Here is a 13582-nt window from a genome sequence, read left to right on the forward strand (position 1 = left end):
CTTCTGCTTTTTGTCACAGCTTTGGAACCTGAGCAGCATCTCTGTCCCTGCCACCCACTGGCCCTTGGAATGCACACATGAGCCCACGTATCACTTCTGGTGAACCCAAGTGGCCGCGTCAGTTTGAAAGGGCAGCTGTTGTTTCACTGATGCATTTCTTGGCTGGTTACAGCCCCTCTGGCCTGTATTACAGCCTGTGCTTGAAGACACAGAACTACCGTCCTGGAGAAAAGGCATCAAAAGCTTGACAAAGGCTGAAGGGAACACTCTGATTACCCCTTTTCCCAAGAGGGTTCTTTAGCTGAAGTTGCTAACCAGGACCAGACTTGACACCGCGGCATGGGCTTGTGGTTGTTTTCTTTCTCGAGCCCTCAGTCCTGCGTGGGACTCGGTAACCGGGTGCTGCAGAGGCTCCGGCAAGGCATCAAAGACGCCTGCCCCGCACCCAAGGGTGGCGCAACATCTCCTCCAGCGCTGGCCTGTCCGCGGGGTGCTTGGACAAACACCAGCGGATCAGATGTTGGCACTCTGGGGAGAGAAGCCAGAAAGCGCCGGTCACTTGCAGAAGGCTCCTGCCCAGCTGCTCCCGGTGCCCACAAGGCCCGGGCCGTGCTGCATGTGCTCAGAGCTGTGCCGGCCTCCCGGCTGACTCTGCCCTTTGTGGGACAGTGGCACGGCAGGACACGCGCCACCTCCTTCAGCCAAGCGGGCCACACCGACCCTGTTGTCATGGGCCGCCTCCTGCGGCCAGCCCTTGAGGGCAGATGGGCCTCCCGCGGAGCTGCGTGAGGGCCATGCTGGGCTGCGCGGTGCCATCTGCCAAAGCCTGCCTTCTTGAGGCCGGACACCAACCTGGAGAGACCTGCTGCCAGAAGAAGAGCTGCCCCGACACGATGTCACGGTCCTCCTGGAAGGGCATGTTCCCGCAGACCATGACGTACAGCAGCACGCCCAGGGACCAGATGGTTGCCGAATGGCCGTGGTAGCAGCCAAGGCAGATCCACTCGGGTGGGCTGTACATGTGTGTTCCTAGGGGACACAGGCAGCGTTGTCCAGGCGCAGGCTGCTGGCTTCCAGAAGCAGGGGCTGCACCGGTGGCCACAACTTCCCCCCGAGGCCACCGGGCGTCCCCCAGCCAATTGGCCAAAGCCAGGAAACCATTCTGCAAGGCAAACAAGGCCAGCGGAGCAGCCCAAGCCCTTGCAGGCCTGCCAAGCCGAGCGGCCGGGGCCTGGCTTCGGCAGCCCCCCTCTGTGGGCAGGGCTGGCAGCCGGCTCCTGGGGCACAGCATCTGGCCCGTGCCAAAGGGCAGCCGGCAGCCGGCTGAATGCCGCACCCCGCAGCCCAGGAGGGAATGGGGCTGTGCAGTGCCTGGCACTGGGAGCAGGGCCCGGCCTGTGGGCTCACCGGCAAATCGCGTGAAGGCCTGCTCCTGGAGGAAGGTGCCGCAACCGAAGTCGATGAGCTTCAGGTCGCCGCTCTCCGGGTCCACGAGGAGATTCTCTGGCTTGATGTCCCGGTGCAGGACGCCGCAGGCGGTGCAGTGCCGCACGGCCTCCAGCACCTGGCAGAAAAGCCAGCGCGCCATCTCCTCGCACAGGAACCCCTGCTCCAGCAGGAAGGCCAGGAGATCCTGCGATGGCTCCGGACGCTCCATCACCAGCAGGAAGCTGTCAGGCAGCTCAAACCAGTCGAGGAGCTGGATGATGTTGTGGCAGCCAGAGCCCACCTTCTCCATGAGCACGATCTCCATGGGAACACGGGTGCCGTCGGGCTGTGAGGAGGAGACAGTGCCTCCAGCAGGCCTGATGCTGCCCTGTGCCTCCGCTGCCCCGTGCCTGGGATGCCCCAGTGCCCCCTTGGGCAGCCTCCCTGGTGCTTGGGCTTCCTCCCGCCCAGGGGATGCTTGGGGGGTGCCCCCCTGCCCGGCCCCACCACCGGTGTTCGGCATCCCCGGGCCCGCCGTGCTCCGGCTCGCACGCTGAGCCCACGCCCGCTCCCCCCGCCCTGCGCCGCCTCCCGCCCTCGGGGCCCGGCCTTATCCCTGCCCGCCGCGCCCCGCTCTGTCGCGGTGGCCCCGCTCACTCACCAGCTCGTACCACTGCAGGACGCTCTCCCGGGCCACGCGTTTGATGGCCACCTGCAAGCCCACGAGAGACGGGGCTGAGCTCAAGCCCTGCCCCGCCCCGCCCCTGGCCCTCCTCCCGCGCCCCGCCGTCCCGGCCACCTACCGGGCTCCCGTCCGAGAGGCGGATGCCCGAGAAAACGGTGCCGAAGCCACCGCTGCCCAGCTGCGGGCCCACCTGGTACAGCTCCTGCAGCTTCTTCTTTTGCCCTGCGACCGAGACCGAGCCATCAGCCTTGCGCCCAGGGCCCCCCCGGCCAAGTGCCCGCGAGTGAAGCGGGCCGAGCCACCGCGGGCCACGTTGCTCTGACCTGCTTCCTGCTGCGCGCCGGGCAGCGGCCCCCGCCTTGCAGCCGTCGGGCTGGCGAGCGGCAGAGCTGGGGCAGGGGAGCGCGCAGAGGCGGCTGCAGGAGCCGGAGGGCAGCGGGGCAGGGCGGCACCGTCGCTGTCCCCGGCGTCGTGGGCTGGACTCTGCTGTTGAGGGCGGCCGGGGCTACAGCCCGAGGACTCGCACAGGGGGGTGTCAGAAGCAGCTGCAAACCAGGGAGGGGTTTTTTGAAGCCGTGGCCTCAGAAGCACTGGAAACAGCCAGAGACTCTGCTGCTCTCAAGGGCCCTGGCCTGGCCTGGGGATGCCCCTCAAGAGCCCCGAGGGAGCCTCAGACAGCTCCTCAGAAGATCTCACCTGCTACCAGAAAGGCCTTCCTGGTAGTCGGTGGCCGTCTCGGAGCAGCTTCCTGGAGATGGAGAAACCTCCTGGGTCTCTTGAGGGTCGTCTCCGCCACCAGGCACGGGCTGTTGCCAGCTGGCACAGCCGGCACAGCCGGCACAGCATCCTGGGAGCTGTGGGCTGGCAACTGCTGGCTCCAGCTCACTTGCTGCTCCGCCACCTGCTCCTGAGAAGGCTCCCCTGGATCGGGCTGGGCTCCCACTTGGACTTCTGGGCTTTCCCTGGCCACATCAGTTGTCAGGGTTGTGCCCGTGCTGTTGAAGTCCGTGAGTCCAAGGGAGCTGGGAGACCTGTCCACAGGCTCTGCACCTTCTGCAGGCTGACAGGTCTCACTGAGTGTCTGCGGGGGATAGAGGCTGTCAGAGATAGCCGAGGCTTGTGGCAGGATGGAGGATCTCTGACAGCCTGAGCTTCTTGCCTGGATGGCGGGTCCCTCGTGGTGTGCCATCCTTGCAAGGGCTGAGGCTCTCCCAGGGATGGAGAATCTTGCTGGGAGCAGCCTCTTGAAGGGATGGAGGCTCCTGGAGGAGCTGGACGAGCCACAGCAGGGCAGGTGGCCTCGCTTCAGCAGCTCCTCCAGTTCTTTCCACAACGCCTGCCACATCCCAGAGTAGAGCGGCACCCATGTCCCATTGCGAGCCCAGAGCAGCAGCATCAGTTCCTGCAGCTCCTGGGCCACTGCCACGCAGGGGCCGCAGCTGCAGGGGCTGTCCAGGGGGCTCGCGGGAGCACGTGGCCGCTTGCGAGGGGTCGCCCGAGGCCTGGAGGACCTGGGAGCCACAGGGGCTCCTCGCTTCCTCCGTGAGCCTCTGGGCTGCACCCCGGGGCGCTTGCGCCTCTTCAATGTCCGTGCCTGCCGCCTCCGTGGTTGCCAGTGGCCAACGGCCCACCAGACAGCCACAGTGGCCAGCAGCAGGACAAGCACAATCACCAGGACGCCGCCGTCACACATGGCTCCGGCACGTCCCATCGCGACTGCACTGGCAGCTGCAGGTGCTGGCCTGTGTTACGTAGCGACTGCGTGGTGATGTCACAGTGCTGTGGGCCAGGACAGCCGTGTGACATCCCAGCCCTGCCTCTCGCCAGCGCTCAGCCCCTTTGTGCCGTCACAGCCCTTTGCCCACCTCAGGGATCAGCAGAACCAGCTCATCTCTGAAGATGCACATGGCCAGAAAAAGCCTGGCAGTAAGAACAGGAGCTCAGCCTGCTGCAGGGAATCATTCCCTGCAGCAAGTGGCACATCAGGAAGAGTGCTGCTGCCACCAGTGTCAAGCCCAGGCTCCCAGGACACTGCAGCGGTACCAACTGGAAACACCCACTACTCTGTGCCTGAGAAGATCTTCCAGAGACAAAGGGAGTTGAAGTTCCTGTGTCTCTGGGGAGCTCTCCTGAACTGGCTGTCGAGGGCAGGAAGAGTTTTCTGTAACAACTCACCGACTTCTGCGTTGCCTCTTTTCTAAATAAGTCAGGATTTCCCAAGGAGTGCTCATGGTCCTCCCAGTGCTCTGGTTTTGACAGGCATAGGGTTCCTTTTTTCCCAATTGCTGGCACACGCTGGGTTCAGATTCACGATGGGAATGCTGTGGATCAAACAGGGGTGGTTTGGTTTCTGCTGAGCAGGGCTTGCCCTCTTCAAGGACTTTGCAGTGTCCCTTGGTACAGTGCATGTTTTCCACTGGGAAGGGAGGGAGGAGTGTTGAAGACAGAGGCAAAGAACGCATTAAACACCTGTGCTGTGTCCCTGTCCCTGTTTGTGAGGTGACCATCCACATCCTGGAAGGGGGACAATGTTATTTCTACAATGTTTTTTTCCACTAATATATTTAAAAACACTCTTTTTATTGTGCCCCACATTTCTTCCTCTCCAGCTGAGCTTCCACTGCACCAAAGTTCTCCCTACAGTGGCAAGAGACATCTCTGTGGAAGGAATGAGAAGGAGGTGTCTTTACAAACTATCTGTGGGCCTGATGGTAGATAAAGCCAGATACTGATAGGTGAAAGAAGCAAAGCGAGGAACCACAAATTCCATAGGAATTCCACTAATTGACACAGACTGTTACTCACTCAAGACTCTGCTAATCCCTGGATTTAGAGAAAAAGAACAGAGACACGAGGAAAAGAATGAGGGTGGGGGGTACACATTAGAAAGGGGGTTTGTATTAAGCCATTCGGGAAGTCTGTACCTCTCAAGTACCTCAGCCAGTGGGGAAGGAGAGAGGGAAATGCAGCTGGGAAATTAGGAGAAAAAGGAAGCTGCGTCCTCTAACAATTTGAGAGATCCCATGGGAAATGCCCATGACTTCTCCCTTTATTCAAATAAAATAACAGGACTGCTCTGTCTCTTGTTTGGACATAAACCTGTGGTGTTTGTGGATTAATTTTCCTGACATCTGTATTCTTCTGCTGACCTTGCTTCCACTGGGCACACAGCTTTCTTTTCCATCCTCTTTCCCAGAGAAGATGCCTTCTGCCTCGTCTGCTTGGCTTCCAACATTTGGGAATCGCCTGCTCCTGCGCCCTTAGGAGGTGATGTTTCAAAATTGACCAGCACTGATGGACCCCAGCACCTGCAAAAACATTGTCCCTGGAGACCCTGCTTACCAGTTCCCTGAGCAGTCTGAAGTCTGCTCTCCTCATGCCCCGAGCTGAGGTTTTGCTGGCCCTTTTCCTCTTGTCAGAGGTTGGAAACTCAATTTATCTGTGGTTGCTGTGGCCAAGACGGCCGCCAGTCCCCACTTGGTTCAGGGCACGTGGGACTCAGACGGCGGCCTGGCTCCAGGGGGGCTGAGCTGGAGAGTTCTGGGCTGTGGGGGGCTCCCCCCTTACCTGGGAGGAGGCTCCCTGGGGAGGAAGAAGGGTCTGGCATGAGCCACAAGGCCCCTGGCCAAGGGACGGTAGCGGGGGACATGTCCGTAGCAGATGCTGTCTAGAAGGAGCTGTGGCAAGGTGTGGGTGTGGGGCTGGGGCTGCCACAGAGCTCAGGGAGGGTGTTCCCGCAGCCCAGCAGGCAGAAAGCCCCTGGCTCACAGCAGGAGCCAAGTTCCAGGTCACCAGGAACAGCCCCCTCCCTCACCAGTGCTCCCAGCCTCCCACAAAGGTTGCTTATGCTCATGGGTGCTGCCAAGGTTCCCTATGGGAACAGGGCTGGACACCCTAAAAAGAGGGGTCAACACCCCAGGGGCAAAGCCAGCGCAGGGGGGAATGAGTGGGATGAGTGTGAGAGGACCACCTCTACCCCTCCCATCCCGCACCAGGGAGCAGGGACCTTCCTGGGACAGCTCCAGGAGGATATTCAGGACCATCCTTTCCTGGGACAGGGGTGCCAAGGAGATCCAGGAGGGATCAGTGTCCAGCTCTGTGTCCTGGGACACCCTGCACCCTGTTCCCCACAGCCCTGATTTTCAGGAAGGAGCCACAGGAGCCTCCTGGCCATTGATGGATTTTTCTTTCAGGAATTCACTGTGGAGCTCGTTTCTCTTTTTTTTCCTCTTTCTGAGCTCCTGTAAACACGGCATAGAGCTGGAACGGACGGGGCGGGGCGGAGAAGACCCAGCTGGGGAAGTCTTGAGGTGTTCTGTGTCTCTGGCACCCTGCTTTCCTCCTCTCCCTTTCGTGGAGGTGCGGGCTGGGAACGGAGCATCTTCCCCGGGTGGCCCCGGTGCCCCGGATCCCTGCCCTGAGTGGAGGGACAACACCGGGCGTCTCTGGCCTGCCCCACGCAGCCAGGGTGTCCCACAGAGCTCCTCCAAACCCCTGCTCTTGGCCGCCAGGGGCCTAATTAGTGACGTATTAACGAGGGAGGAACTAAGGGCGCTAATTAGGGAGGGGAGGGCGGGGAGGGGGCGTGGCCAGGGCCTCAGCGGCGCCGAGGGGGCGTGGTCTGAGCGGGGGCGGGGCCAGCGCTGAGGGGAAAAGGGCGGGAAAAGGCTCGGTGCTGCTGAGGGGAAGCGTCGGGAAGGAGGGGACAGAGGGATGTTGTTCGGAAAAAGGGAGACACAAGAGCTCTTGGGGGCCTGAAACCACTAACAGTGGTGGAGGGGAGCCCAACACACTCCTCCTATGTATCCCTATCCTTTACACAGGGGAAGCCGTGGCTAAAATCCAGGAAAAACAGTGCTGTGGATCCAAGGAATCAGAAGCAGGATCTGTGTGGAGGGTGCCCCTCACGGGAGGCACATGAATCGAACAGAGCGAGGCTGGGGCAGGAGGGTCACGCCCAGCAGAGAAGGGGGACCCTCTGTCCATGCCAAGGCCCAGGGCAGCCCTGTCCCGGGAAGCGCGCAGGGAGCGGATCCTTGAGCTGCTGCACGTTCGCGCTGCCCTCGCTCAGCCGGGAGCCCCCTCATTGCCCAGGGGGAGCTGGTGGCAGTGGGGAGTGGGAGAGGGAAAGATCTGTCCTACGCCTCCATGGACTCCGATGCCGCGTTCATGGGCTGCGCCAAATGGCTGCCCTGTTGGGAACTAGAGACCTCCATCAACATCCTGATTTACTGCTCCAGAAAAAGAAAAATCCCAAACATTAATTCCAAGGGGGATAATTGAATATCTCCTCGGCATCTGGAGATCTATTACCTGAATCCAGTCATGAGTTTCCTTCAGGTCTCCTCCCTCGGGACCAGTTAAACAGGAGGTGGGGTTAAACCCTTCCCCCCTACTTAATTCTAAATCCTCCTGTTCCATGAGAGGCTCTTTGGTCAACAAAGCCTCAACTTGATGTGAAGCTTAAGGGTTAGAGAGCCTCCTGCCGTCCTCAGTTACCATGAAAGCCGTGGCTGCACAATTTTGCAAACAATGGGGCCACCCCTTGCCAAGGGGTCTAACATTTCAGAAGAATGGGCCATCGGTCTTCAAGTACCGCCCCGTGGTGTTCTTGCACGAGAACTCCTCTGGCATGGTCCTGTTCAACATCTACATAAAATGCAAATACTTCTTCCCTGTCTGAAAGGGCTAGGGCAGGAGCCTCAGTTCATCTGCTTTTTAACACTTTAAAATTCTGCCAGGTTCTCACCTGGCAGGATAGCAGTGTTATAGGGAGACATCCGTGGCTCCAAAAGACCTGCCTTTAACAGGGACTCAGTAACAGGCTGTAAGCCCTTCCTTCCCTCCTGAAAGAGGGTATTGCTTTTTAAACAACACTTGTCCTGGTGGCTTCAAAGCGATTTGGAGAGGTTCTAGATCGAATTTTCCACATTTCCCTGGAACTACCCACACATCTGGGTTTACTTCAGCATAGGCCTTCTCCAGCATTTGACAGACAGTTACAGCAGTGGTAGCTTCCTTATCACCTTTCACAATATTAATTTACATTCCCAGTTTAGCCATCAAATCCCTTCCCAGTAAATTACAATCACAATCAGGAACAAACAGAAATTCATGCCTTTCAAACCTATCCCCCACATTTACCAATAGTGGTTGAATAAAATGCACCTGCTCCTCTATCCCACTTGGTCTCTGAATAATCAAAGAACCTCTTGACAGTTTCCCTCCTTAGGCCTAAAGTTGCGAGTGGATCGAGAGGTCCCGTGTGTCCCAGGGAGCTGACTTGCTCTCTGTCCACACCTGCCCTGCCTGTTAGCAAGGGCCCCAGTGTGGTGAGTCCCTGGTACAATGGCAGCCCCGACACCCCTAACAATCCATTTCCATCAAACGGTGGCTCTGCGGTCACTCCCGCATCCAGTGTCCTTCTGCCCTGCAGATGGCACTGATCCCTTCCCCATCGCAGTTTCGATCGGCTCTGCTCTGTGCTGCCCACCCCGTCCCCTGGATCCTGGGGGTCCCCTTGATCCCTGAGGTTTATAACCCAAATCCTCCACCCTGGCCCCACAAGCCAATCTGGTGCAGGGTCATCTGCTGGATCCCTGCCACCTGTGTCCTAGGGCCTCTTAGTGTCTTGTACTGGGTTCCCCTCCAGTTATGCCAGGGTGGGACTGTAGGAACAATACCTCCTAGTTTTTCCTGCCCTGGAAGCTGGGGATACAAGGGACCTCCTACTTTGTGGCACTGTCTGCCATTCCCAGGGCCACACAGAGATACCCAGGGACATGCTGGAATGATACTTCCTTGCTCCATAGCGGCTCCCAGTGTCTTTCAGTGGCATCAGTAGGAGCTGAAGATGGCCTGGATGCGCTCTCCAGCTGGGGGTTTGTAGGTGCTCCCTCACCCTGGGCCACCCATCTTCATTGAGGGTGTCCCCAGCACTGTGGCACTGCCAGTATGTCCTGTCATCCATGCTGGAAGCCAGCTCGTGGATGGAGACCACCATGGGGACCCAGGATGTCCGGAAGTTGCCAGGAAGAGGGAGTGGGCTCTGGGCTGGGTGGTGGGATGCCCAACCCCACTGCCACAGCCCCTCTGGCTCTCACCTAAAGGTTTCAGGATTCTCCTCTGCCACCACCTCCAGCACCCTGAGCAGCATGGAGCCACCTGGGACCCTTTTTGAGGTGGAGTAGTGGAAGTATTTTCCCTGAACTGTGTTGGCAGAAGAGGAGGGCAAGGATGTGCAGAGCCATCTGTCCCAAGGTCATGGCTGTGGGGACAAGAGGACAGCCGGGGCACATGGTGGGATGGCACCTGGCACCACCTTGCCCTCCAGGGCACCCTGAGAGCCAGCAGTGCCAAGCCTGCAGTGCCTGGTCCTCTGAGACCAAGTGCGTGGTCCTCCCTTTCCCTTCCCAGCCCCTCATCTCCTCCCCTCCCTGCCTTGCTGGGCTCTCCTCACTGCCTCCTCTTTGACCTCCTGGAGCAGCTGCTTATGGATGGACCCTCAGTGGCAACCCCCGGACAGGTCCATGGCAGGACGCTGGGGTTTGGCACCTTGTTGGGATTTGTCCCTCCAGGCACTGAAGCAACTGGAAGACCAGTTGTTGCGGGGCCACTGGAAGGACAGGTGTGGCCACCATGTTTGCACTGGGGGCGGGAGGTCACTGGGATCCCATGTCCTGTCCTCAGTCTTTCTCCCAGCTTTCCGTGGGTGGCTGACGCTCAGCTCAGCCCTCCGTGGCTGTGCAGCCCACCAGGGCCAGCAGGACCGCGATGCCCAAAGCCATGGCAAGCATCCTCTCAGGACAGGCTGACCCACTCAGGATGGCAGAATCCTGTGGGAGTTGGGCTCTCTGGGCATCCTCTCTGCTTTTAGCTGTTGCCAGTGTCTTTGTCCCACAGACCCTGGCTCTGCCAAGTACCACCGGCTTCTCTGGGTGCTGAAGGGTGTCCAAGGGGGGAGGCAGAGTGGTGCGAGGGACAGTGATCTTCCATTTGGGATTGCTGGATATTGTCCTGGGCCCAGCCTGGACCAGAACAATATCCATGAGGCTGTGGCATTGGATGGGATTCATCCCAGTATGTCCCAGCAGGAACCCTCTAAATCATCTACCCAAGCTCCTGAAAGCCCAAGGAGGTCCATGCTGGCTCAATGCTCTCCAGCTGTATGTGACTTGACAGCAAGTGCTTGGACTTTCCAGGAAACTCCAGCCCTCTTAATCTAATCTTGATGACAGGAAAAATGGTGGAGAAGGTCATACTTGGCACTACTGGGAAGTGATGGAAGGACAGTGCCAGTGTCAGCCGTGGGCAGCGTGAGATAACAGAGGGAAATTCTGGTCTACCTGATTGATTATCCTGCTGCCATAAGGTCACCTGTCTCATGGGTGATGGGAAGGCATTGCAGGTTGTATTTCAGGATTTTAAGAGGAGTTTTGATCCTATCCCTCACAGAATCCTTCTGGAGCAGGTGTCCAGATGTGAGATGAGCAGGGACAGGGTGTGCTGGGTGAAGAACTGGCTGAGGTACTGGTTTTCAATGGGATAGGATCCATTTTCTTCCCAGGAAGTGGGACAGAGTTGGATTTGGATTCAGGATGGGAATGTGGTGGATAGCACGTGGGTGGTTTGGATGTTGCTGAGCAGGGCTTGCCCTCCCCAAGGACTTTACAGTGTCCCTTTGGACAATCCATGTCCCATGCTCTGCCAGCAAGGACGTGACACCATCATTGTTCCCCTCCTCATCCCTGTGTCCTACTTAGACAAGAATCTTCCACCCACTCTGCTCCAGAGGGCCCTCAAGTGCCCACAGGGAGCCCCTTTCTTCCTCCTGTGGCACTGGAGAGCACTGGGGTGAGGCAGGGCTGTGACGGCACAAAGGGGCTGAGCGCTGGCGAGAGGCAGGGCTGGGATGTCACACGGCTGTCCTGGCCCACAGCACTGTGACATCACCACGCAGTCGCTACGTAACACAGGCCAGCACCTGCAGCTGCCAGTGCAGTCGCGATGGGACGTGCCGGAGCCATGTGTGACGGCGGCGTCCTGGTGATTGTGCTTGTCCTGCTGCTGGCCACTGTGGCTGTCTGGTGGGCCGTTGGCCACTGGCAACCACGGAGGCGGCAGGCACGGACATTGAAGAGGCGCAAGCGCCCCGGGGTGCAGCCCAGAGGCTCACGGAGGAAGCGAGGAGCCCCTGTGGCTCCCAGGTCCTCCAGGCCTCGGGCGACCCCTCGCAAGCGGCCACGTGCTCCCGCGAGCCCCCTGGACAGCCCCTGCAGCTGCGGCCCCTGCGTGGCAGTGGCCCAGGAGCTGCAGGAACTGATGCTGCTGCTCTGGGCTCGCAATGGGACATGGGTGCCGCTCTACTCTGGGATGTGGCAGGCGTTGTGGAAAGAACTGGAGGAGCTGCTGAAGCGAGGCCACCTGCCCTGCTGTGGCTCGTCCAGCTCCTCCAGGAGCCTCCATCCCTTCAAGAGGCTGCTCCCAGCAAGATTCTCCATCCCTGGGAGAGCCTCAGCCCTTGCAAGGATGGCACACCACGAGGGACCCGCCATCCAGGCAAGAAGCTCAGGCTGTCAGAGATCCTCCATCCTGCCACAAGCCTCGGCTATCTCTGACAGCCTCTATCCCCCGCAGACACTCAGTGAGACCTGTCAGCCTGCAGAAGGTGCAGAGCCTGTGGACAGGTCTCCCAGCTCCCTTGGACTCACGGACTTCAACAGCACGGGCGCAACCCTGACAACTGATGTGGCCAGGGAAAGCCCAGAAGTCCAAGTGGGAGCCCAGCCCGATCCAGGGGAGCCTTCTCAGGAGCAGGTGGCGGAGCAGCAAGTGAGCTGGAGCCAGCAGTTGCCAGCCCACAGCTCCCAGGATGCTGTGCCGGCTGTGCCGGCTGTGCCAGCTGGCAACAGCCCGTGCCTGGTGGCGGAGACGACCCTCAAGAGACCCAGGAGGTTTCTCCATCTCCAGGAAGCTGCTCCGAGACGGCCACCGACTACCAGGAAGGCCTTTCTGGTAGCAGGTGAGATCTGAGGAGCTGTCTGAGGCTCCCTCGGGGCTCTTGAGGGGCATCCCCAGGCCAGGCCAGGGCCCTTGAGAGCAGCAGAGTCTCTGGCTGTTTCCAGTGCTTCTGAGGCCACGGCTTCAAAAAACCCCTCCCTGGTTTGCAGCTGCTCCTGACACCCCCCTGTGCGAGTCCTCGGGCTGTAGCCCCGGCCGCCCTCAACAGCAGAGTCCAGCCCACGACGCCGGGGACAGCGACGGTGCCGCCCTGCCCCGCTGCCCTCCGGCTCCTGCAGCCGCCTCTGCGCGCTCCCCTGCCCCAGCTCTGCCGCTCGCCAGCCCGACGGCTGCAAGGCGGGGGCCGCTGCCCGGCGCGCAGCAGGAAGCAGGTCAGAGCAACGTGGCCCGCGGTGGCTCGGCCCGCTTCACTCGCGGGCACTTGGCCGGGGGGGCCCTGGGCGCAAGGCTGATGGCTCGGTCTCGGTCGCAGGGCAAAAGAAGAAGCTGCAGGAGCTGTACCAGGTGGGCCCGCAGCTGGGCAGCGGTGGCTTCGGCACCGTTTTCTCGGGCATCCGCCTCTCGGACGGGAGCCCGGTAGGTGGCCGGGACGGCGGGGCGCGGGAGGAGGGCCAGGGGCGGGGCGGGGCAGGGCTTGAGCTCAGCCCCGTCTCTCGTGGGCTTGCAGGTGGCCATCAAACGCGTGGCCCGGGAGAGCGTCCTGCAGTGGTACGAGCTGGTGAGTGAGCGGGGCCACCGCGACAGAGCGGGGCGCGGCGGGCAGGGATAAGGCCGGGCCCCGAGGGCGGGAGGCGGCGCAGGGCGGGGGGAGCGGGCGTGGGCTCAGCGTGCGAGCCGGAGCACGGCGGGCCCGGGGATGCCGAACACCGGTGGTGGGGCCGGGCAGGGGGGCACCCCCCAAGCATCCCCTGGGCGGGAGGAAGCCCAAGCACCAGGGAGGCTGCCCAAGGGGGCACTGGGGCATCCCAGGCACGGGGCAGCGGAGGCACAGGGCAGCATCAGGCCTGCTGGAGGCACTGTCTCCTCCTCACAGCCCGACGGCACCCGTGTTCCCATGGAGATCGTGCTCATGGAGAAGGTGGGCTCTGGCTGCCACAACATCATCCAGCTCCTCGACTGGTTTGAGCTGCCTGACAGCTTCCTGCTGGTGATGGAGCGTCCGGAGCCATCGCAGGATCTCCTGGCCTTCCTGCTGGAGCAGGGGTTCCTGTGCGAGGAGATGGCGCGCTGGCTTTTCTGCCAGGTGCTGGAGGCCGTGCGGCACTGCACCGCCTGCGGCGTCCTGCACCGGGACATCAAGCCAGAGAATCTCCTCGTGGACCCGGAGAGCGGCGACCTGAAGCTCATCGACTTCGGTTGCGGCACCTTCCTCCAGGAGCAGGCCTTCACGCGATTTGCCGGTGAGCCCACAGGCCGGGCCCTGCTCCCAGTGCCAGGCACTGCACAGCC

At 60.7% G+C, this 13582-nt stretch overlaps 1 protein-coding gene across 1 annotated transcript; it reads right to left on the bottom strand.

Moving 5' to 3' along the window:
* Window positions 1–424: 424 nt before the first annotated feature.
* On the bottom strand, window positions 425–2306 carry LOC309585805 (serine/threonine-protein kinase pim-1-like; the record flags this gene model as incomplete). The annotated part of the gene is made up of 5 exons (XM_082303657.1): window positions 2232–2306; window positions 2090–2140; window positions 1408–1774; window positions 853–1029; window positions 425–528 (listed from the first exon to the last, which is right to left on the bottom strand). Exons 3-5 carry the CDS (start codon window positions 1751–1753, stop codon window positions 425–427), a joined length of 627 nt encoding a protein of 208 aa, XP_082159783.1. The 5' UTR covers window positions 1754–1774; window positions 2090–2140; window positions 2232–2306.
* Window positions 2307–13582: the final 11276 nt, after the last annotated feature.

Source organism: Coloeus monedula (assembly GCF_965178545.1).
Source record: "Coloeus monedula genome assembly, contig: HAP1_SCAFFOLD_421, whole genome shotgun sequence".
Taxonomy (NCBI): domain Eukaryota; kingdom Metazoa; phylum Chordata; class Aves; order Passeriformes; family Corvidae; genus Coloeus; species Coloeus monedula.